We start from the raw sequence: 24,457 nt of genomic DNA on the forward strand, positions 1-24,457 counted from the left end.
TCAACACTGTTGCTGTTGAATAGAAAGTCTAAAAGTGAGATTATTTTTAAATTACGATATGTTTTTATTTTATTTCTTATTTATTGCTTAGATTGGTGGACGTGCTCACAGCCCACCTGATGTTAAGTGGTTACTGGAGCCCATAGACATCTACAACGTAAATGCGCCGCCCATCTTGAGATATAAGTTCTAAGGTCTCAAGTATAGTTTCAACGGCTGGCCCACCCTTCAAACCGAAACGCGTTACTGCTTCACGGCAGAAATAGGCAAGGTGGTGGTACCTACCCGTACTACGTTTGTTAAATATATATATGTGACCTTATCTACGCTACAAAATCCATACGTATACTAATATTGTAAATGTGAAAGTGTCTTTGTTTGTTTGTCCTTCTTTTACGTTAAAACGAGGCAATCGATTGACATGACTTTTTATATAGTGATAGTTTTAGGTCAGGAGGTTTTTTATCTCTAAAGAATATCTAATTCCCACGGGAAACTACACTAATACTTTTCTTTAACCACGCGACGAATCCGCCGGTAATAGCTATTGTAACATGTTTTGAAGTCGTCGTGGCCTAACGGATAAGACGTACGGTGCATTCGTGTTGAGCGATGCACCGGTGTTCGAGTCCCGCAGGCGGATACCAATTTTTCTAATGAAATACGTACTCAACAAATGTTCACGATTGACTTCCACGGTGAAGGAATAGCATCGTGTAATAAAAATGAAACCCGCAAAATTATAATTTGCGTAATTACTAGTGGGAGGACCTCTTGTGAGTCCGCACGGGTAGGTACCACCACCCTGCCTATTTCTGCCGTGAAGCAGTAATGCGTTTCGGTTTGAAGGGTGGGGTAGCCGTTGTAACTATAATTGAGACCTTAGAACTTATATCTCAAGGTGGGTGGCGCATTTACGTTGTAGATGTCTATGGGCTCCAGTAACCACTTAACACCAGGTGGGCTGTGAGCTCGTCCACTCATCTAAGCAATAAAAAAAAAAAAAAACATATTTAGTGTAGTTAAAGAGCACAGTATATCCACACATACTATGGAGTACAATTAAATCGCAGATATGCTGTCTTATGTTATAAAAACAACAGCTGTGGGGCACAAATGGTCAGTAAGAATGTAAAATATATGTAGTTTTTTGTCTATGTATCGGTTTGTAAGCGTGTTGAAACAGGCTAAAGTAATGATTTTCATTGTTTATCGCAGACGACGGAGAGTACATGTCTTTCGGTATCTCGGGGCATCCCTCTCGGGTGCAGATGGTGGGTGGAGACGTGGCCGTGGCCTGGGTAGACAAGGACAGCTTCATGGGATACTCTAAGGATTACTATCTGGATGCGAAGAGTCAGTGCGCCGGAGTTCGAGGGACTTGTCCAGACGAGAGGATTGTTGTAAGTTTTAGTGTTAGACTGACACACAACCGGATGGCTCACCCAGTATTCTACTAACATGATATTCGTCATTCAGGTGTGGAGGACTGGAGAGCTTTCTTTTTGGTTCTGTTAATTTCCGAGACATCATTGCCATATAGTACACATTGAGTACTGGCAGAAAGTGAATTGAATTAATTTTAGTCTTGGTCACACCGATTGTCCTAGTGGTGCTATCTTATTTATTATTTATAACATAAATATAAGTCTCAAATCTTCAAATAAAATCTTTACAATGAAATAAATTTGCTGTAACGCGTGTATCAAGACGCATTAAAAGTGCATTCTGATTGGCTGTCAAGCAGTCGTCAAAAGAAATATAACTTCAATAGCTTCCTTGTCTTGTTCAGTCGAAGACTAACTCCGTCCGCGTGCTCAACGCAGCCCTGGTGAACGGCTACTCCATAGTGACGTACCAGCGAAGTCTCCGCGCCGCTGATGAACTGGATTTGCCCATCTTCACTAATACTAGCCAGCCGGTCATTTGGGCCATTGGACCTCTCAATTCTAGACTTGAAGCGTCTTATCACCACACCTATCTCAAGGTAAGGAGCTGTGTTTTTGGATGAAGTGCTGGATCGCTATCACCCGATAATAATGTGATTCGAATAGATTCATAAAGTTATAATTTGCATAAGTTCTGGTGCTAGGACGTCTTGTGAACCCACACGGGTAAGTAACACCGTCCTGCCTATTTCTGCCGTCAAGCAGTAATGGGTTTCAGTTTGAAGGGTAGGAAGCCATAAAAACGGAGACTTAGAACTCATGCCTCAAGGTGGTTGGCAGCATTAACGTTATTGATATCTATGGACTTCGATAACACCAGATGGGCCATGAACTCGTCCATCCATCTTAACAATAGATCAGATGAATAGGGTCGTGTAGCATTCGTATGAGGAAGGTATTCATCAAGCGGAGGCTAACTTCATTAGAAGAAGACATTGATTGGTACAACGTCGTCACCAACACCATCAGAACTAAGAGCAATAAAGTTGCTGTAGGTTAATAGCTAATAATAAAAGCTGCAGGTTATTGTGGTTGATTTGTTGGTGCTGTGACTGAACTCACGAACAAAGTGAACACTTTCTTTGTGCAGGAGGACAAGTTCATTGAATTCGGACGCCCTCCGATGTGGAATTGTCCCATGCCAGAGAGTGAGGATGAGGGGGTTCCCAGTGTAGCGCCTGTCGCCCCGGGACGCCAGCACACGCACGAACACACACACAAGCACAGAGAGCCAGTCCGACCTGAGAGTGTAAGTGATGTCATATATTTGATCAGTTCAGTGGTCTGCTACTTCGGGATCCCCACTAAGCCAAGATCAATGTTCGCCTCCAACTTTGTTAAAGATGTTGGTATTGCTATACGTGCCTCCCGGTTTCACCCGCGTTAAACTTGTAAATCAGTAATATTGTGGCTCGTTGCATTTTCCCAGAGTAAAAAAATAGTTGTATTACTGTCCCGTCTATAAACTACCAGTCGACTTGTAAATCCATTGGTACCTAAATCACCAATCAACGGACATTGTCGTTTTTGGTATAGCTGATAAACCTCAGGTCATTAAAAATTAAAAAAAAGCTTTCTACGTTATACGAATATATAAACAGCATCTTTGTGCATAATTTCATCTCAATCCGTTCAGCTATGCTTACGTGATTGGTTAACAAACATCTAAACATCTAGTTCGTTACAATAGAATCGTGGCCTGCGTATATTTGTCCATGGCCCGCATGTGTTCCAGGCACCAATGATATCGGTTCCAATCCTAGCTCACAACGATATGTACATATGTAGCGTGTAATGTGTACTGTACTGACGGGACATGGTCTAGTCTACTAGCCGGGGGGCTGTCGCAGAGAGCTTGGTCCTAATGAGAGCGATTTTGCCACTGTGATGTTCATGGTCTTTTGTAACCGCTAGGTACCAACGACGATCATGAGTCCAAGTTTTAAATTCAGCTAAAACTGTAGCAAAGTATATACACAACGGTGTTCGGACTACTGGAACTGAATTAATGTACTTTCTATTGTTGGAAATTAGTTTCGATAGCTCTGTACACAATTAAATGACTGGTATTGTAACAGCGATTTTACTTTTTACTGGTTCTATTGTCTAACACTATTAGATTTTTTTAATATAATCACAGATTTCGCTAAAACTTTACTATACATAAATAGTATTAAAGACAAAAAATATTAATTTATTCTCAATTTGATCACAGACTTTCAACATTAACAAAAGTTTGACAATAAACGCAGAGTATATGTGTTGTGTCAAATACATGATAGTGTGTGTAATGTTTTCGTAATGAATTTATTATGCATAATTAGAAAATATATTAAAATTTTGCACTCCTTCTCTATATTCTCTATAAGAGTGGGAAATTTCATACTCCTCCGTCCGCGCAATTTTCGTAAAAAGGGATACAAAGTTTTTGCTTCACGTATTAATGTATAGATTATTACGTGTAATGAACAGGTGGATTCCACTGTGGAGGTTCGCGTAAACTCAACAATAGATGTACACTTACAGACAGCTGTAATAAAACCTAATCCGGTGCCGACTCCGAAACCGGTAGCGAAGGTCGTCCCCTGGGAGATCCCTCCGATCCAGTGCTACGAGCCTTCGGACGGTGTGTTCTACGCCCAAATGGGACCCACAGGAGGCAAGCACGGCTACTCAGCTATCACAGGTTAGTTACCACTTGTATAGTACAACTTTATTTTTGAAAAGTCCTCTCTGGATGTACGCAGGGGTAGACAGCGGCTTGGCTCTGCCCCTGGTATTGCTAACGTCCATGAGCGACGGTAACCACTTACCATCAGGTGAGCCATATGCTCTCCAGCCTACACAGGCAGTAAAAATAAAAAAAATACTCAGTAAGCCGCTTGAAACGCGATGTTCTCCTGGACATGGCGCTTAAGGCAGTCGTTTCTGAAACAAATGTGGCCGCCCTCGTCAGGTTGGACAACGCTTGGAGGAAGCGACTCTTCTAAATATTTCAGCACCTTGTGAACTTAGTTTATGATTAAAACTGTTTTTAATTAGCTATATTATTACAAATTGTTTACTTTTATATTTCACTTATTTCAATACTAGCTTTTGCCTGCGACTGCGTCGGCGTGGAATAGTTACTTTGGCATAACGCTAAATTTTAGCGTTTTAAAAATTAACCCAACCTTAATATATAGGCATATGCTGTCGCAAACTTTTTTTAGATCTTTTAAAAGGGAACAATTCTCTCATACATTGCTTTAGCGAAACTTTAACCGTTTCCGCAGCGCACGCAGTGGAAGCTCTAAAAAGGGAAATAAACCCAATTTTGAGACATTCTTTATTGGTGCTCTGCTTGCGTTGGTCTTAGCGTGATGTTATATAGCCTACCTCGATAAATGAGCTATCTAAAACTGAAATAATTTTTCAAATCGGACCAGTAGTTCCTGAGATTAGCGCGTTCAAACAAACAAACTCTTCAGCTTTATAAAATTAGTATAGATTTCCGTCCCAACAACCACCTTTCTGTTTACTGTTCTCATACAAAATTATAACAATTGACTTCATTAGGGCACGTCGGCTGGGGTATATCCTGGTACATCAATGGTTTGCTGATCCCGGAAATTAATGTGGTGAGAGGCAAGCAGTACACATTCGTTGTCGAAGGAGGCTCTAACCCTGAGATACCGGCCAAGTACCATCCGTTCTACATCACTAACGATCCTGTAGGAGGCTACTATCACAAGTCTGAGGAGGAGAGGAAGGTGAGTTTCTTAACTATAAAGGGTTCCGTTGTTCCCTCCAGTCGCATTTTTCGTATGCTCGCATTGTATTGAGTTCCAGACAGTAACAAAGCATTGTACAAAGAGATAGTAATGGAAACAATTAGTTAACGAATCTTTTTATGGTAATCCAAAATAGAAGTAGGAAGCACACATTAAGTCACACTGCAAGTCTGTAATTTAAGGCATTACTGAGTTATTAAAGTTTGAACAGTTATTGTTTGATCAGTTGTTTGAAACCAGGATTTTCGCTAGCGGAAGTTAGTATAATATTCATAATTTAAATTTTAGTAGGTTCTCACAGAATCACAGCGATCAACATTTATCATGTCAATATCAGGCAATAAAAGGCCTAAACTATTGCAGGGAATCCAAATATACGCCGGTGCTCGTCGTCTGCGAAGTGGAGAGGTCACACCAACAGGAGTTGGACGTATTTGCAACTGGACGCCAGATAGCCAAGGACCAGAAGCTGATGAATACCCAAGCTTCGGAGCCTATCAGCGTTCTCTGACCCTGGTCTGTGAGACAGGCGATCCGGGAGTGGTCACCTGGACTCCCGACAGGAACACTCCAGACACTGTCTACTACCAGGTAAGTTTGTGGCGGAAGGACTGTGGTTCAGACCAAACAATAGGACGTTCGAAATATGTACAGAAATAAATGTCAGGTTGTTCGGTGCTGTAGCCAGTTTTATGTCTTGCTTAGATGGGTGGATGAGCTCACAGCCCACTTGGTGTTAAGTGGTTATTGGAGCCCGTAGACATCTACAACGTAAATGCGCTACCCACCTTGAGACCAACCACGACAACAACCACACCAACAACGGCTGCCCCACCCTTCAAACCGAAACGCATTATTGCTTCACGGCAGATATAGGCAGGCTGGTGGTACCTACCCCTGCGGACTCACAAGAGGTCCAATCACCAGTACACTGTAAACAGTACAACGGTACCACGGCACAATAGCTATCTATGCAATCGATATGTACTTCTAATTTTATTAGCTTTCATCTTGTTTTAAACATTTTCATTTATGATCGAATGTGATCGCTGCATACTGTGTATAAAGTCAACCAACTATGACTCGTTGACTGAAAGCTGCTCTATCCTCATATCTTATTCCTAACGATATATTATTAATTATTTAATATTTTATAATTGCCGTATCATAACATTGTCTGGCATTTTTTCTACGAGGCCCTCTACACCTCGCGGTCGTCGGTATGTTGTATTTGTTTTATTGACATTGGTATTCTTTACCTTCATCCCGTCAGTACTCGGTTCAATTAGCCTTGTCTCTATAAAATGAATATGATACGACATATGACTATATCTATCTTATCGCTCACCTTGTATATACATATGTACATATATATATGTATATGTATGCATGTATTTACACATACATCTCTCATCTTTTTTCTGTTTCAGCCTTCCAAGCCTTCTAGGTGCATGAGCTAGCAGGGTTATCTGTATTATAATGGACGGTGATAGTTTTGTTTGTTTAAAAATGCAAAACATTTACTTAATATAATTTCCCGTGTTACAGTGCTTCACCCACCGACATCTCGGGTGGAAGATTAATGTGCTAGACGAGTGTGACGTCGAAGAGGCTGAGGAGAGCCGCGTTGTTGAGTCGTTAGCGCTCCCTGATGACCTGCAGAGTCAGGAATCTATACAGGTACAAAGTAGGGTCGCACCTGACGGCAATATCTTAGATCAGCGAAAAAAATTAGAAAAAATAATGCATACGAAAATGAATTATAACGATTTCAGTAGTTATAAAGATGGCGAGCTCACGGGAGAAGTATACAGGGATGATAGACACCGGTATAAAAACGGACAAGAGTATGAATTGCCGATCAGCAACAATCAAATCAAAGAGGTTATACAAACAGTACAGAGCCTCGAGAGTAAAATGAAGGATGAGATCAAAAAGAACGTGACGCACCCGCAGCAAGTGCACCAGTACCAGGTACACGAGAACGTCAAGGAGATGTTCATGCCCGAGCTACCTATAAGAGAGGAAGATGAATATTTCGTTGAGGCTGGGAAATCCCCTCAAAACTATTTACTTCCGCCAAACCAAAAACCGCTTACTTTACAAAGTGTCTTAAGACCAACAGGACTTAATAGAGTAGTTGGAAACATGAGACCACATTTTAGAAGGCCAGCTCCTCCGGAAATCAAATTACGTCGACCGCCTCCTATGCATCACAAAGTCAATCCTTATCCATTACCAATGCCAAATCCTCACAATTCACATGGAATGAAGAAGCCAAGTCCATCTGCACAGCCAAACCATAAGCAGCCGAATAATAGGCCTATGCCGTTAAATCGACCTCTGCTCCCCAATGTCCCGCCGATGAAGACATTTTCACCACCTCATATTAATAAACCTACGTTCGGTCAGATACACCAGCATCTGCTCAAGAATGACCCTAATCCGACGCAGCAGACTCCTTTATCTACTATTACGGCTAACAATAAACACGGTCCAAATAATATGCACTTGCCAGTGCAGACTTTGAGTGTAGGGCAAAGTGATATTATTGTTAACCAAGTGGTCAAAAGTCAAATCACTCTACCCGGCAGTAATGACGCGATTGCTCAACATAGCATACCACAACCGTATCATAAATCCGGTCAAATAATTTTGGGGAAGCCTATGGAACACCCTGTTCCTTTAGACCAACAAATGATTCAAACCAAACCACACGTCACAAGGACACCTCCAACACCACAGCCCCAGTTCTTCCAAACTTCTAATCCTCGCGTCAAACTAGAAAATGAATTGCTTTCACAAAACGTTATGAAGTCTTCGGATTTTATTGGAGAATCTGTTGACTCTTCTACTCTACCTCCGGCAATGAATACTGGATTCAAACCTGATTCTATTGTTGTTGAAAGTGGATTCAAACCAATAATTCGAGAACCGTTAATGGCGGGCGAAGATAGAATAGCAGAATATGATGGTAATTCAAACAGAAGGGAAGACACAAATGTCGAAGAAGATTATGAAGAATCGCCACAGCCCATTGCAAATCATAAAGTACCTAGTGAAAAAATGACTGAAACATTCGAGCCAATGTTCATTCCTTCACCTCCAGACCATCTCCTCCCCACTAACGATCGGACCAAAGAAGTGTTTCCGAAAAACCACGCTAAAGAAGATAGACCTCATCCTGTCTACGTCAAAAAAGAAAGTGAACTGAATGCACTGTTCGGTAAGAAGAATATGGCAAAAGATGTACCCACAGATATGGTTATGGAATCGAATCGAGTGAGCCCGCACTATTTACCACCAGATCCAAAATTACCAAAAGAGCACTCCCAAAAATTATCAATGAACGAACAGACATTTACTACGTATGATGGTAAGACAGTTTCCGCAGATACTTTAACTAGTGTTCCAAATCTCAATAAAACAACAACAAAATTCTCGGCTAAGTTGCCTGCAAATAGTGAACTACTTTTAAAAACCCCACAATTCGGTCCATTCAAAGGAGAAATCCCACCACCAGTTGCTGCAGATATCATCAAAAGCTCAAGTTCAAATTTTAAAAGTGGTTCATCAGATGATGTTAAAACAACTCACTTAAAACTTGTCAATCTACATAAACCTGAGAAATCCGACGTCGAAGACTTAGTAGCACATGGGAGTGAGAAACACGAAGTTACAGAGGATGGAGAAGAGTTTGAAGAAGAAGAAGAATACGAAGACGAAGAGGACGAGAAGAGAAGCAAACGAGATACAAAGGCGACTCACTTCGAGAAAGGTGAAGCTGTGGAACAAAAGCCAACGAACGGTCACAGTTTACCTATGAACCAAATAGACTATGAGAGTGTTCCTTCATCGGGGTACAAAATGAGACTGCAATGTATCAGTATACTCGTAGTATTAATAGCGACGCGGATTATACGCTTTTAGATTGTTACTTAATAAACTATTTATTCACTTAAATTAAGCCTTGCCATTACATGCATTTGAACTTCTGACTGAGGGTTTTGGCTGTGGGACGCGATTCAAGCGACTTTATATTTTCTAGCACCGCGTTATTAAGTGGCTTTCTTATATTAAATGAAAATTAAAGCAAACTCGTTACCACTATAGCACGCACCGTGCAATTCAATACTCTGTTAGTTTTTAATTTTATTTTGTTGTAAATATTTTTAGATTTAAATAAACATAGTTTTATTTCATTGGTATATTTATTGTATTTTCATTTTAATTATCCCTGATAATCACATATAATACAAGCATATTTACTTTAGTATATACATACATAGGCTTAGAGGTAGTCAGCTCTTTTTCTGGGTTGTTTTAATTGTCCATGTTCACAGTAGAGGTCTATATTGCTACTTCGTAAACTTCAGCTGTCCCCCTTGAACAGTCACGATGGAATTATCGCTTAGGCAATGAGATTATGGAATATAAAAGTTGACTCAAGTCAAGATTCTTCAGAAACTCCACACTTTCACCTTTAAGTAACTTTCCTGTGAAACTTTGTTCAAAGCAACTTGAGCATCGAGTGGATGTTGTAAACTTTTTTTGTGAGTCTAGTGAAGTTCGCCTGCGCCTTCTCGTGAGGATAGTTGCAATCCACGAGACGCAAGATGGAATCTCGATTTTGACCACTAAAAAAAATGTAGAAGAAAGTGTAAATGTACGCATGATTCAAACCTTTGATAGTTTTTGAAATAAAGAAAACATGAACATGAATAAGGCCTAAGAAATTAAATTTAAGTTGATTAATTTTATTTAACAACTTGCATAAAATTAAGACAAAGCTTATGTTCACACGTTAGTAATTATACTTATTTCACGCAGTTGCTATACACAATAACTCACGTTCACACTTGTTCAAATATAATCTTACTCGTAAATAATACTTTAGTATAGCCACAATCTGGATACAAAATCTTTAAAGTAAAAATAAATAATTGACGTTTAATAAATCGCGTGCTCGATTATCACGCTCTGTTCTAACCGCCGGCGCCGCTTCCAGCAGAAGTACATATAGCTATAAAATATATACGGAAGATTGATTAAATTTCTCATATAATGTTTGTCTCTTTCTTTTACCCGAAACTAAAACTTACTATCTGTTCTTGAGTATTTTAGCGACGGAGGCGAGCGGTAGTCCGGCTCTGTCCTTCAGATTGACATCACTGCCGCGCGCCACCAGTTCTTCGATGACGCTTGATTTGGCTCCTTGACATACTGAAATGAGACATCCTTTTTGAAGTGATTATAATTAGCGACCCGCTCTCGCTTCGCTTTGGAAACATTAAATTTTATTATTAATAGCGGAGTCTCGCGATGTTACCTGCAGTTATTGTCGTACCGCGGGTGACGCCGTGGGGCGAAGCTTGTCTAAAAAAGTAGCCTAAGGTACTCCTTATATCATCAGCTACCTACCAATGAAAGTCCCGTCAAAATCGGTCCAATCGTTCCAGTTATTAGCCGGAACAAACAGACAGATAGACAGACAGACAAAAATTGTAAAAAATGTTATTTTGGTGTATGTACCGTATATATATATATATATATTCATATGCATGTAGTAAAAAGCGGTTATTTCAATATTACAAATAGACACTCCAATTTTATTTATATGTACAGATAACGTTACGTAATAACTTGACTGGAGCATCATATTTTCTAGAATCAGTTACTATATGTACACTATTGAATTGTACGTTAGTGTACATGTATGTAATAATGTTTGTGTGTCCTGGGTATTAATATCTGTTTGCTGCGGTGCTCGCTGCCCGGAGACACAATTAAAACTACTTGTACGGTTTGATCCACGCCAGTAAAATATGCGGACTGCTTTACAATAACTCACTAACACGCTCTAAAAAGCGGGGTCCAGCCATTGTTGTCCTCAACGGAGACATCACCTCCTTTGTCGAAGACATATCTGATCATACCTAGATCACACGAGTCGACTGCGTAGTGTTCTATGCGCATCCCGTTCCAGTCTCGAGCCTGAAAACACTTACACGGAAGTATCAAACACTCTTAGTTGTTGTAGAGGTACCGTAGCTGTACCCACTTGTCATATTTATCTAGGTTTGATTTCAAAACCCAAATTGGCACGTTACAACTTTGACGTTATGTTTCAGGAAAATTTAAATTTTGATTTGTCTATCGCAGGGGTGGTTCCCAAACTTATTTTTTCTGCTGTCCACTTTGAGAATAAATTATTTGTTAGCGCCCCTATTTTTTCACCTACTTAAAAATCACCATAGCGAGAGCTCAGTCGATGTCCTCCTAGATGAAATTACAAATCGCCTCCTAAGCTTCTACACATCGCCCCCTTTTTTTTGAGTCTCTTACCGCCCCCCCTTTAGGCCTGCAGCGCCCACAAGGGAGCGTTATCGCCCACTTTGAGAAATGCTGGTCTATCGGCTCAGGTAATTGCCAAACGCCTTCTTCATCATGAGCTTGCGTATCTGTCTACTTCAATAATTATTTAAGCTTTCTTACATGAAAATCAGCCCCTCTATCAATAAGCAGTTCAGTGAGCTCTACGTTCCCCGCGAGCACAGCGAGGTGGAGAGGGGTCAGACCTGCGGCCGAGGGTTGCTCTAGATCAGCACCAGACAATAGAAGCAGGCGGATCGTGTTTATATCTCCTGAAACATATTAAAATATTAGGCTATATTATATTAATTGCTTTACAGAAAGTTAAAGTCATTGTTTTATAAGTATTGATGTTTCTTCTTCTTCCTAGCGTTTTCCTGGTCTAGTGCCAAGATCCGCTTTAATACTTAAACTTTGCCACTTATAAATATTATTTATTTCTATTATTTAAAACATGCACCCAGGGTATCAATGCATTTCTGCCTGCCTTGTGATATTTTCTGTGTGTTGTTAAGCAATGCCAGGCATACCCCAATGCGTTATCGTGCGGCACCAACTTATCAAGTTTTTGCCGTGTCAATTTGATAGAGCTGAACCAATATTGTTACACTGCTAACAGTAGATTGTGTATCGTCAGCTTCTTCACCATTGTCGACGTATTCGTCGTTTTGACTTTAGTTTCTGGGCGCCCACACTGCATTTTCTAAATCATAGCTTTCTAATTCAGAAGTGTGAACACTAACGACGAGTCGTACGTCCGTTTGAGACGGAACTGTTATTCCACAACTACTCGTATTTTTATCGTGTCCATGTCGACGAAAGGAATATAAATCCAGTGAAAACAAAACACTTATCAATAAGTAAGTGAATTAATTTAAAAAAAATCCATATTTTTAAATTAAATTTATTTGAATTTAGTAGTAGTTTCATTGCTCGACAAACATAAATGACGTTTCAATTGGCCAGAATTGTAAAGCGGCCAGTTCCTTGGTAACGACTTATTATTTTATGAACATAAACTCATACTAGGAAAGTTAGCCTAATTTTACTAATATTATAAAGAGGAAAGATTTGTTTGTATTGAATAGGCTCCGAAACTACTGAACCGATTTGAAAAATTCTTTCACTATTTGGAAGCTACACTATCTCCGAGTGACATAGGCTATATTCTGTTTTAACAAAAATTAGGAATCCTTACTAAAACACCAATAACGTAACCCAAGGTGTACAAAAACTACCTAAAATATACTTTAGATCGCGTGCGCTGCGAAAACTATTGATGATAGAATAAAATAATGCACAAAATTGTAGAACACATTATTATTTACAAAAAGTGTCGCGACAGCATGTGTCTAAACTATTATAATTATGCACAATAGGTATTTTATAAAATAAAACAAAGTCAAATATCGTGTACAGGGAAGCCCTGACTCAATTTGCTCAATGGCTTTTGTTTTGTTGTTAAAGAGTTTGTTAAAGACCCGAGCGAAGCCGGAGCGAACTGCTAGTCGTTCATAAAGGAAGAATACTTAAAAAACCTGGTGGTGGGAGAAATCTTTAGTTGATTTTAATTTATGGAATTTTCCGGCTGTGGTTCCGCTCGCATGTACTACAACTCATATGGAGTCGGCACAGACCCGTGCTGAGCGGTGGAATCACGGAATAGATAAATAAGGTTGGAAAGGCCTTTGCTATAATTTTGTATTAGAACCAGTGTCGCCGCTTCATCCCCACTATTTTAATTTCTGCACATACACATACTGTCATTACAAGTATTTCGCACACAACAAAAACACCCACACATAAATCTCAGGGCAGAGATTCGTTCGCAAACTAGCACAAAACTCCTGTAGGCATACACACTCACACACGCAAAAAGGCAATAAAAATGTTCATACACGCTAGTGCTTGATAAAACCGATATTCTTTAACGATAAATTATCTGATGAATGAAAGGGGAAAAATGAAACACGAAATAAATATTGAAAAAAAACTATTTTACTTTTATTAATTACAAATAATCACTGTCCCTGGAATAAAACGTATTTGTTAAGCAGTTGGCGCTTGCTATTGAATGAAACTATTGCAAATGAATTTTTCAAAACAAAGTGTTTTATGGTAAAATCATTTTCAGTAAAATGTTTAGAGCAAATAGTACTCGTCTTTGTCTCCAGCTTCCTCTACCTGTCACGTCAATCCATTGTTCCCTGGCGTTAGGTTCTTTAGGAAACCTAAAAATTTTAATTTAATGCATAAGTCAAATAGCATTTTACTTATATTTTAATAAATCTTAGACAATATAGTAAATACCCGTAAATGAGAGGTCTACATGTCTCTTTATATTATACCTTCAAATTAATTCAATGATAATAATTCAATAATAATAATACATATTTATTTTACTCAAAATACGTCTCACTAAGAATATACTAGGTATCATTAATTAAATATAAAATAATACAAAAATTATCCATGTCAAATGTAAATATAGTCGAGAATTCTGTCGATTATTTTATTTCACCACATGGTCACCTCACTATCGACAAACTAGCGCCGTCCACTCGGGGCAAAGGCCGAAATTTCAAAGATTGAAGTGTAGAGAACGCAATGCATGTAGTACATTGGAACCGGACTTGGTCATTGCGTGCATTGGGCGAGTACACATCGCGCAATGTATGCTATTTATAACTTGTTGCAATAATATTGTTAATGTTTGGAATTTCATAATGCTCAGTACATTTTTATGTTTTAGACAAATAATCTGGTAATTAAATGGTAATTTCAACTTACCGATCGAAAGATATACCTCCTCGCTCTATACTTGAGGTCTGACTTTTTGTTTTACAAGTTATAATTGTACAACACGGCATTATAAAGCGGAGATATGTTCGTCCAAGTACTCCAAAGCGCACTAAACGCGGTGAATGAAAGAATCGGTCGAGTTATGTTTGTATAATCATAACTGTGGCACGCTTGCCCCGCCTACATTACCATTCCAACCTTATTTATCTATTCCGTGGGTGGAATGAAAGGTAGCTTGCAATATTTCCTCGGGTTCAAACTAATATTACACCCTGTATTACCAAATTTCTTCGTTAGGCCAAGGCAACTTAATATATAGAAAGCTACTACTACTTCTTTACTGGTGGTAGGACCTCTTATGAGTTCGCACGGGTAGGTACCACCACCCTGCCTATTTCTGCCGTGAAGCAGTAATGCGTTTCGGTTTGAAGGGTGGGGCAGCCGTTGTAACTATACTGAGACGTGTGTGGCGCATTTACGTTTTAGATGTCTATGGGCTCCAGTAACCACTTAACACCAGGTGGGCTGTGAGCTCGACCAACCATCTAAGCAATACAAAAAATAAACCTACCTATATACATAGTTACCTTGTCTGACAGCAGTAGCTAGCGGAGTATATCCATTATTGGAGTTGACAATGTTGATGAGACCGGGCCGCTCCTCCAACATATTTTGCACCTGAACAATAAAGTTACATTTTATGTATAAATAGATTATGATTGAGCAAAGCCACGAAAACATTAAAAGTTAAATATCAGAAACTAATTTGTGTAGCGTCAATTCGGTTGCATTTCATATTTGAATATCATCGCTGAACTACGATGGTGGTATTAACGTCCGCTGTGATTAAACACAGGTTTTTTTTTAATGCTTAGATGGGTGGACGAGCTCACAGCCCACCTGGTGTTAAGTAGTACTGGAGCCAATAGACATCCACAGCGTAAATGCGCCACCCACCTTGAGATACAAGTTCTAAGGTCTCAAGTATAGTTACAACGGCTGCCCCACCCTTCAAACCGAAACGCGTTACTGCTTCACGGTAGAAATGGGAAGGACGGTGGTACCTACCCGCGTGGACTCACAAGAGGGCCTACCACCAGTAATTACGCAAATTATAATTTTGCAGGTTTCATTTTTATTACACTATGTTATTCCTTCACCGTGGAAGTCAATCGTGAACATTTGTTGAGTACGTATTTCATTAGAAAAATTGGTACCCGCCTGCGGGATTCGAACACCGGTGCATCGCTTAACACGAATGCACTGGACGTCTTATCCGTTAGGCCACGACGACTTCAAAAGCTGTGATCATTTAATAGCTAGTGGCAGGACATGTTCACTCATCCATCGTCCGCCTGTTTCTGCCGCAAAGGACTCCGACGTTCTGCTTTTTATTAAGATTTTGACCTCATATTCTAAGGTGGATATTTGACCCTGAGATATAGGTCACCTTCGGTGAGTACTTGAGCCCATTTACGAATATGGGAATAAAGTTTTTAGTTGGGTCAATGAACAAAGTCTGTTTTTCTTCATACGAGGCTTTACGAGACTATTTTGAAGAGGGCAACGCATGGAAGCCTGTCCCTAGGGTTGGCAGAGCCAGTAGGACGCAGTGACTGAAATAATGGGAAATAAAATTAAATAATAGTATTCCATGATAACAATTAGGTCCCTTGCGTCTCTTTTCTTCATCATAAAGTCACCTGTTTCAAGTACCCGCATCTGACGGCCATCGCAAAGCAGACGGCAGACGTGCCGTCGGTGTCCGTGTTCGTCCAGGTTTCCTCTGACCACTGGGACTCCAGCCACTTCATCTTCATATTGTTCATGCTCAAAGTTATAAAAGAGTTTATGTTAGTGATGGGCTCTGTGGCTCATTTCAGTAAATATTTTTATTTATTATTTTATTATTTATTTATGTACACACAAAAAAGAAGACATAGTACAGAGTAATAGGAAAATTATGTACAAAGGCACTCTTATTTCTTTAAGAAATCACTTCCAGCAGACCTGCGAGAGGATTATGAGAATAATAATTAAAAGTGATGTGAGTGTGTGTAGAACAGCTAAAATAACAAATACAACATGAGAATTATAGTAATGCACATACACATAGTATATATTATCCTATTCATATTAAGCATTAGTGGTTTTGACTATAGTGTGGCGGTAGCGTTTTGACTGTAACAGCGATTATTTGTTTAGTAGCTTGTTAATAAATGAATGAAGACGAGTCGGTGTCTATCAAACTAAAGGAAAATAAGGTAATTATTTGCGAATGATTCTTGATTAGCTCAGACTTACAGCAGTACAAACGAACAGATCAGTAAACTATCTAGTGCTTCATTGCCAATCATTTTACTTTCATTAATGTTTGCTAATTACCGTTCTAATGAATACTAGAGGTCCCGCGATAGTCGAAATTCGACTATAATTAATTGGAATTGTAAGTTTGTACACTATTATGATTGTATTTTATACTTCTATAATCACGAATTCCGCCAAGACTACACTATAAAAAATATTAACAAAGACAAGCAATATTTAATCTCAATTTGACAACAGACGCCAAGAACAAAAGTTTGACAATAAATAGTATGCATGCGTGTGTGCGTCAAATACATGGTATGTAGTGTGTGTAATGTTTTCTTTATTGATTTAATGTATATTTTATGCATTATTTAAAAAAAAAATTAGCATTGTGCACTTCTTCTCTATATTCTCTATAAGTGTGGAAATTTTCATACTCCTCCGTCCGCGCAATTTGCGCAAAATTTTTTGGTCAGGAGGAAATCGCCGGACTTCCGCCCTCCCCTGGGGATGGAAGGCGGGGCATGTCGGAGTCGAACTGACTAAAACCTCCTGTCGCTCAACAACCCGCGTCCGAACCTCGCATGAGACAGAACCCATGAAAAGGCAAAGGGGGGAAAGTGAAGCGTTTAGTGCGGAGCACATCTCTCCCATCACCCTTCCCCTCGGGACGCCGGACCGGCGGTCGTCGGCGCCACGACCACCAGCCCTCTCGGTCGGCAGGCTATCCAGAGCCCGCCTAGATGGCGCCGGTTAGAATGGTCTATCCTACGGAATACCCCGCTGGGTCAGAACCAGCGTGGGTCGAGGATAGCCGGCCTTCCATCACCCGGATGCTCTTGCGTAAAACGCGTGCAGAGCAGCTTGCACGTCGTCTTCTTAGGCCCCCTTCGCCTGTCCCCAGACCGACATATGAAGGGGACCCGAAACACTTAGAGGGCCAGGGCTTGGGCGAGATCCGCCTCCCTGGCCCCCGCTCGACGGCGGCGGGCTTGCGTGTCTCTCACGCGCCCCGCCGCCTCCTTCTGCGAGATGGTGCACTCGCAGAAGTCGAGCATCGCCTTCCACGACTCGTCGTCGCCGAGCATCGATGCCACAACACTCGGCAACGACAAGTCGTTTCCTATTTTTGCGACGAGGACACGGCGCCACCCCTCCCATGCGGGGCAGGCGACGAGCGTGTGCTCCGCCGTGTCCAAGCCGCAACCACAATGGTGGCACTCTGCCGTCGGCTCGGCTCCGATCCGGTGCAGGAACTCACCGAAGCAACCATGCCCAGTGAGCACCTGCGTGAGCCGGAAAGTGAGGCGTCCTCTGTCACGATTCACCCAATCCACAAGGACCGGGCGAATCGCCTCGACGGTCCTACGACCAGCCGAAGGATCGGCCAGCCGTCTGGACCATGCAACCTCCAGCGCAAAAAGGGATACAAAGTTTTTGCTTCACGTATTAATATATAGATAATACCGGATTGGTTAGCATCACAAATTAGATGAAAGCTACTGTCTACCTTTGGACATAAGGTCGAAATCTAAATTTGGATGATATAACGGCTACTTTATGATCAACCCTCAAACTGGACCGAACGCGGCAGAAATAGGCAGCGGGGAGATACTTACCCGTTACTTGCGCGTTTCTTATTCGTCCCACGAGTCAACTCATGCTGCTATTATTATAGTCGTCGTGGCCTAAAGGATAAGACGTCCGGTGCATTTGTATGAAACGATGCACCGGTGTTCGAATCCCGCAGGCGAGTACTAATTTTTCTGATGAAATACGTACTTAACAAATGTTCACGATTGACTTCCACGGTAAAGGAATAACATCGTGTAATAAAAATCAAACCCGCAAAATTATAATTTGCGTAATCACTGGTGGTAGGACCTCTTGGGAGTCCGCACGAGTAGGTACCACCACTCCGCCTATTTCCGCCGTGAAGCAGTAATGCGTTTCGGTTCGAAGGGTGGGGTAGCCGTCGTAACTATACTGAGACCTTAGAACTTATATCTCGAGGTGGGTGGCGTATTTACGTTGTAGATGTCTATGGGCTCCAGTAACTACTTAACATCAGCTGGGCTGTGAGCTCGTCCATCCATCAAAGCAATAAAAAATAAATAAAAAATCATTCATACAGTGCTTTATTTCCATAATATTCAGCTTTCTTACCTTTCTTCTTCTCTCACTGTATCACCATTTGCATTTGAAGAGCCTGCTTTAGCAATTTCGACTTTACCGTTCTTCATATCTTCATCATTAGCAGAATCAATATTATTTCTCATATCAAAACCCTCTTGGTAAGTGTTGATTCCATTTTCAATGTGTTTATGGCAATGCTCGTAAATGGCCTGTTCGTTGACAAAATGTTCGAGTGCTTTCTCAGCCAAACTTGGTACTGTTTCTGTTTTAATTATAACTTTTATTCTAAACTTATGAGGATGTCTTGGAGCCAAGTTCTCTATAGTTTTGGTTGATTTACCGCCGCTGAGGAAAAGGATTACAAAAGTTATTTGTAGTAATTAGTGGTTAGTATTAGCCTGTGTACCACCGCCATTACAGTCGCAGTTGGTTTTATTTTTGCAACCAGTTCAACAATTTAGCGATCCGGCGATATCAATTGGGGCTATTTTACACCGGTTAACCTGAATAAATATAATACAGTTGTCTTAACTTTGTTGCACAAGCTACTAATTTTGAGGTAACTAGTTAGTTGGGGAAAAAGTCTCTTCGCATTTTTTAAGAAAATTCACAACATTTTTTAATATAGTTTATTTACCTTTAACTAAAGTATGTATAGTAACCGGCAAACTTCGTGAGCAAATGACCTTGACTGCGCAGAACCGAATTTTAGATCACTTTGGTGGTGAGGGTGAGGCGCGACGGCAGGGGAAATCGTATCGAGCGCGTTATTGGTAGAATTTGGTAGATCAGTCGAACCTTGCGTCCCGCACCCCGCCCTCGTTCCGCTTGGTCCCAAAAGTACGCTTGCGTACAGTGAAAAGTCTATTAATATTAATCATTGAAGTTATTTGTTATAATTATTATTGTTTGTTGATTTTGTTGTTATTGCTATTTGTTGAGTGTTTCTTGATTTTTTATAAAAAATATACTATGCCACGTCAAACTGGTGTAGTATTAAAAAGACAAGCTAGAAAAATGGTGTACGACGTATATTGCTTTCTTAAAAAGCAGGGAAATAATGATATGGAAACGGTAAAAGAGACTTCAGAGGCAACAAAAACATCAGTCAGTACTGTTAGGCGTATTATTAATGAAGCGAAGGGCTCTAACTTGCTCGCCGTGTTTCGTACTCCAGGTAAAAAAAGATCAGGGAAGAAGAAAGTTACCGGAATTGATAGTTTCGACCAATCTGCAATAAAAAGATGTATTCATAATTATCACATAACAAACAGCGAACTTCCTACCGTCGATAGACTTCGTAAAAAATTGAAAGAAGATATAAATTTTAATGGCTCGGAACGAAGTTTACGACGAATTATGAAAGAGCTAGGCTTCAGATGGAAAAGAACAGAAAATAATCGGAAGCTATTAATTTAAAAAAGTAATATTCGACTACTAAGGATCGAATATCTCCAAAAAATAATTAAATATAGGCAAGAAGGAAGACCGATAGTGTACACCGATGAGTCCTATGTCGACTCATCACATGCAAGTGGTATGTCGTGGTCAGATGGATCAACTGGGGGTTTAAAAAAACCAATTTCGAAAGGACAGCGTGTAGTAATAGTGCATGCTGGCTCCGAAGATGGATTTGTTCCCAATGCCCTTCTTTTGTTTAAAGCTGGCACAAAATCTGGTGACTACCACGATAACATGAACTATTTGAACTACGAAAAATGGCTGCGTTGTCAATTGCTACCAAATCTGCCACCAAATTCCGTTTTAGTAGTCGACAATGCGTCATATCACAATAAACAGTCTGACCCCGCCCCAACTGCCAATGCCAAAAAAGTCTATATGAAGAAATGGTTACAAGAAAAAGAAATTCCATACGATGAAAACATGTTGAAACCCCAGCTTTTTAGCTTGATTAAAGCACATACGGAACAACACAAAATATACAGCATTGATAAAATTTTATCAAACCACAACCATTCAGTGCTTCGCTTACCTCCATACCATCCAGACCTCAACCCAATTGAAATGGCTTGGGCAGCTATTAAAGGGTATGTCAGTAGCAAAAATGTCAACTGGAGCACTGGCAAAGCAATAGAGCTAGTGAAGGAAAAGGTCGCGGCGATGGGTGCTCCGGAATGGGGTAGATTATGTTAAAAGATAAAAGAGATTGAGGCGGAGTATGTAAAAAGTGATCATGTGGTAGATTTGGTCACTGATGAGTTTGTAATTTTTGCTGACGATGATTGCGACACGGATGAAGAAAGTAGTGATGATGATGATGGTCATGATTATGATAGCGAAAAAACAATTACAAATACCAGCTCAGCTTCAGCTGATCCAAGACCTGGCACCAGCTCTAGTTTTGACCTAATGGAAGGAATATCTATTTTACCCCTAGATTAAATTACTACAATTATTAACTTTTATTTTTTGTTCATGTACTAATAAATATATAAATAAATACATATTATGTTGTTTTTAATAACTTAATAACATTTTTGTACGTAATTGTACGATGCGCGAACTTACCCCCACTACGTCAACTAATGCTCAAGAAGTTTGCCGAGTATTATACTCATCTTGACAGTACGAAAAATAAATAAAAATCAAACATTTTCTTAATTTGAATTTGGAATAATCTTCTTTAAAATTTAAACTTTTAATGATACCAAAACCAGCCAGGTACAAATAGTATAGTCAAAGAGATTTTATTACAAGTTCATACATAGGTACTGTAATGCGAAAAGACTTTTTTCCCAACCTATTAATTCAAGACTTCCTACGGATGGCCAAAAATAGTAGCACCTTAGCTCAAAATAATTGTCTATATTTAATTAACCTGTACACAACAGTCCATTTCGGGATCTTGTTATTCTTTTCCACTCTGTAGAGGAAATATTTAGTCAGAAATTGAAATGGCTCGAGCTTGTCCCAGCATAGTGTAATATCGCCCTTGCTTCTGTTCAATACTTCTGGCGCTGGTGGCTTCCAGCTCGTGAACTGTTGTATCAGATAGTGTTGAAGAGACATCTGTGAACTGAATGAAATTAAGATAAATATACGTTATCTATAGATATAAAAATGAATTGCTGTTCGTTAGTCTCGCTAAAACTCGAGAACGGCTGGACCGATTTGGCTAATTTTGGTCTTGAATTATTTGTGGAAGTTTAAAAGGTAAATAAATATGAAAGTGCTTGGAATTAAATAAAAATAACAATTTTGTTTTTCCCTTGATGTGCCCCCGTCGGACGGATTCCTTTTAATTCTTTTAAATTTATTTTATACAAAAGTTTAGGTCTTTTATTTATAGTCCGCTGGGTCAGTTAGTATGTAATAAAAATATACATTACGAGGCGATTGAGGTTGTGTTGTTTATGAATTCAGTAACTATTTAAGGTCTACTTAAAATCAAACTTCATCTATTAAAAATTATACTTTTTCAATTTCCAAATGAAACAATTGAGACATCCAAGGCCACAGCAGGCAAATTGAGTCATTCATAAATAGATTTTGCTTTCGGTTAAAGTTACGTACTTGTGTTTGGAATCGACGCGCAATCTTGTTCCAATTGAAGTCTATCCGCCGACAGCCAACACTGAGCCGATGCTGAGCCGATACTAAATGATTAATAATTCACAGAACTTGTTAATTGTTCGTAAGTTCTATCTCTCAGTGTACGATGTGAATTCGCAGAGATGTTAGATCAATACTTAGTTGTTATCTGTTGCTTAGATATTGTGTACAAGTGTTTGAACATGCGTAAACCTTAAGTTATCAGAAGACTATTTATTTAATATTATTATTCAATTGTGTTAGGGACCTGAGTGAGGCGGTGGCTATGTTTTTTTTTTAATTGCTTAGATGTGTAGTCGAGCTCACAGCCCACCTGGTGTTAAGTGGTTACTGGTGCCCATGGACATCTACAACGTAAATGCCCCACCCACCTTGAGATATAAGTTCTAAGATCTCAGTATAGCTACAACGGCTGCCCCACCCTTCAAACCGAAACGCATTACTGCTTCACGGCAGAAATAGGCAGGGCGTGCTACGTGCTCGAATCCCGATCGAAATGAGGGTCCTCGTTGAAGAAATTCAGCATTGAGGTTCTGATATTCCTAGTTCTTGTCTCGAAGATTGCCGACGCTCATTACACAGAAGAGAACCTTGGGTTATTGCCTCTGATATTATGATTATTTACTATTTCTTGAATGTCAGAAGGAAATCTCCCTTAATCGGTAACGCAGGTCTTTATTTCCGCGAGCCGCTGCTGTTTCTAGTTCTCTAGTTCATGAGCTTGCCTACCGCCCGGCGAGCCCACGAAAGCTAAAAATATAAAATTATATCAAAATAACAATTTTGCATGATTTTTTGCATTTCGAATAACCGAATTATGTTTTTGCCGCCCGCACAGTACGCATACGAAATGGCTCCCGTGTTCGTGAAACAAAAAAAGTTGAAAAAGCTCCGTAACAAATGGTCGCGAGGCGGGCGCTGCTCGTGTCGACCCAAATAATTTTTTTTGAGGTTTTATTTCACAAACTTTTAAGTGAGTGTGTTTGGAATTAATTTTCCTTTTTTTTATTTGGCTAATCTTTTTGTTTCATCGATAAACATAGTAGTTCTAGCGTATTGTGTAAGTAGGTGAACGAGGATGACGCTAAAAGCATCTCATCCTAAACGGTTTGCGAGTTAGATCATCAAATAATATTACTATTCGAAATTCCAATTGCATTATTTGAAAGCTTTCGCCTACTTAAAGACTGGTGTTACTATTGGTGGACTACTTAAAGTTTTTTCACTGGTGGTAGGACCTGTTGTGAGTCCGCGCGGGTAGGTACCTCCGCCCTGTCTATTTCTGCCATGAAGCAGTAATGCGTTTCGGTTTGAAGGGTGGGGCAGCCGTTGTAACTATACTGAGACCTCAGAACTTATATCTCAAGGTGGGTGGCGCATTTACGTCATATATGTCTATGGGCTCCAGTAATCACTTACCACTTAACACCAGGTGGGCTGTGAGCTCGTCCACCCATCTAAGCAATAAAAAAATAAAAGTAAGTAGCATACGGTAAGTCTCCATGCTACAAATGAAACAGTTAATGGTGTAGTTTCTATTTTACTAGTTACTTTGCGATGGCCATGGACTTCAGCAATGCCAGGGGCAGAGCCAAGCCGCTGCCTACTAAGGGCTCACGCCCGGCTCACGGTCTCCATGCGACGCGGCGCGGTGCAGTCCCGGGGCAGCAATGATCCCGCGGTCGACATCGCACTATATCGAGTTCTACGTACCTGTGTGGTAGTAGTAGCGGTACTAATATTACTAATTAATATGCGGGACATCTATTTTTTGTTTTTATCCGGAGTGAAGGCGAATATCGCTAGATAATTTTTTTATATTACAATGTTGTCAGTTTCAGTAAAAGCCTTTTGACAAAAAATAAGCATGTTTGTGTGGGTATGTATGCGTGTGTACAGTAAAGAATATCGCTAAGGTAAGCCGTGTGTAGTCCGTCTTCAGTAAGTATCAAGTGACGGCAATGAACCTATTTAAATAGGACTCTATCTAATATTATTTGACTCTTTGTCTCTCGTCATGGTTGTGAGATACTTTTCGTTTGG

The 24,457-nt window shown here is 40.0% G+C and overlaps 2 protein-coding genes across 4 annotated transcripts in view; one reads left to right on the forward strand and one right to left on the reverse strand.

Annotated features, from left to right (window-relative positions):
• The window catches only part of LOC101743955 (protein Skeletor, isoforms B/C), a 61,072-nt gene extending 51,641 nt beyond the window's left edge, over window positions 1-9,431 (forward strand). Inside the window, exons 8-15 of one of the 3 annotated variants that reach the window (XM_012696209.4) lie at window positions 1,219-1,403; window positions 1,793-1,987; window positions 2,539-2,697; window positions 3,975-4,134; window positions 5,007-5,200; window positions 5,585-5,812; window positions 6,770-6,901; window positions 6,997-9,431. In XM_012696209.4, coding sequence (XP_012551663.2) covers window positions 1,219-1,403; window positions 1,793-1,987; window positions 2,539-2,697; window positions 3,975-4,134; window positions 5,007-5,200; window positions 5,585-5,812; window positions 6,770-6,901; window positions 6,997-6,999 — 1,256 coding nt within the window. In that variant the 3' untranslated portion in view covers window positions 7,000-9,431. Of the gene's footprint in view, window positions 1-1,218; window positions 1,404-1,792; window positions 1,988-2,538; window positions 2,698-3,974; window positions 4,135-5,006; window positions 5,201-5,584; window positions 5,813-6,769 lie in introns of all 3 variants that reach the window. The other 2 variants (XM_038020587.2, XM_012696208.4) reach the window with 2 other exon arrangements.
• LOC101744104 (fibronectin type 3 and ankyrin repeat domains protein 1) lies at window positions 9,414-22,548 on the reverse strand. The gene is made up of 9 exons (XM_038020589.2): window positions 22,376-22,548; window positions 21,681-21,878; window positions 18,872-19,186; window positions 16,099-16,225; window positions 14,983-15,073; window positions 11,717-11,865; window positions 11,077-11,215; window positions 10,324-10,444; window positions 9,414-9,858 (listed from the first exon to the last, which is right to left on the reverse strand). Exons 2-9 carry the CDS (start codon window positions 21,869-21,871, stop codon window positions 9,732-9,734), a joined length of 1,260 nt encoding a protein of 419 aa, XP_037876517.1. The 5' UTR covers window positions 21,872-21,878; window positions 22,376-22,548; the 3' UTR covers window positions 9,414-9,731.
• Window positions 22,549-24,457: the final 1,909 nt, after the last annotated feature.

The sequence above is a fragment of the Bombyx mori genome, chromosome 26, assembly GCF_030269925.1.
Source record: "Bombyx mori chromosome 26, ASM3026992v2".
NCBI lineage: Eukaryota > Metazoa > Arthropoda > Insecta > Lepidoptera > Bombycidae > Bombyx > Bombyx mori.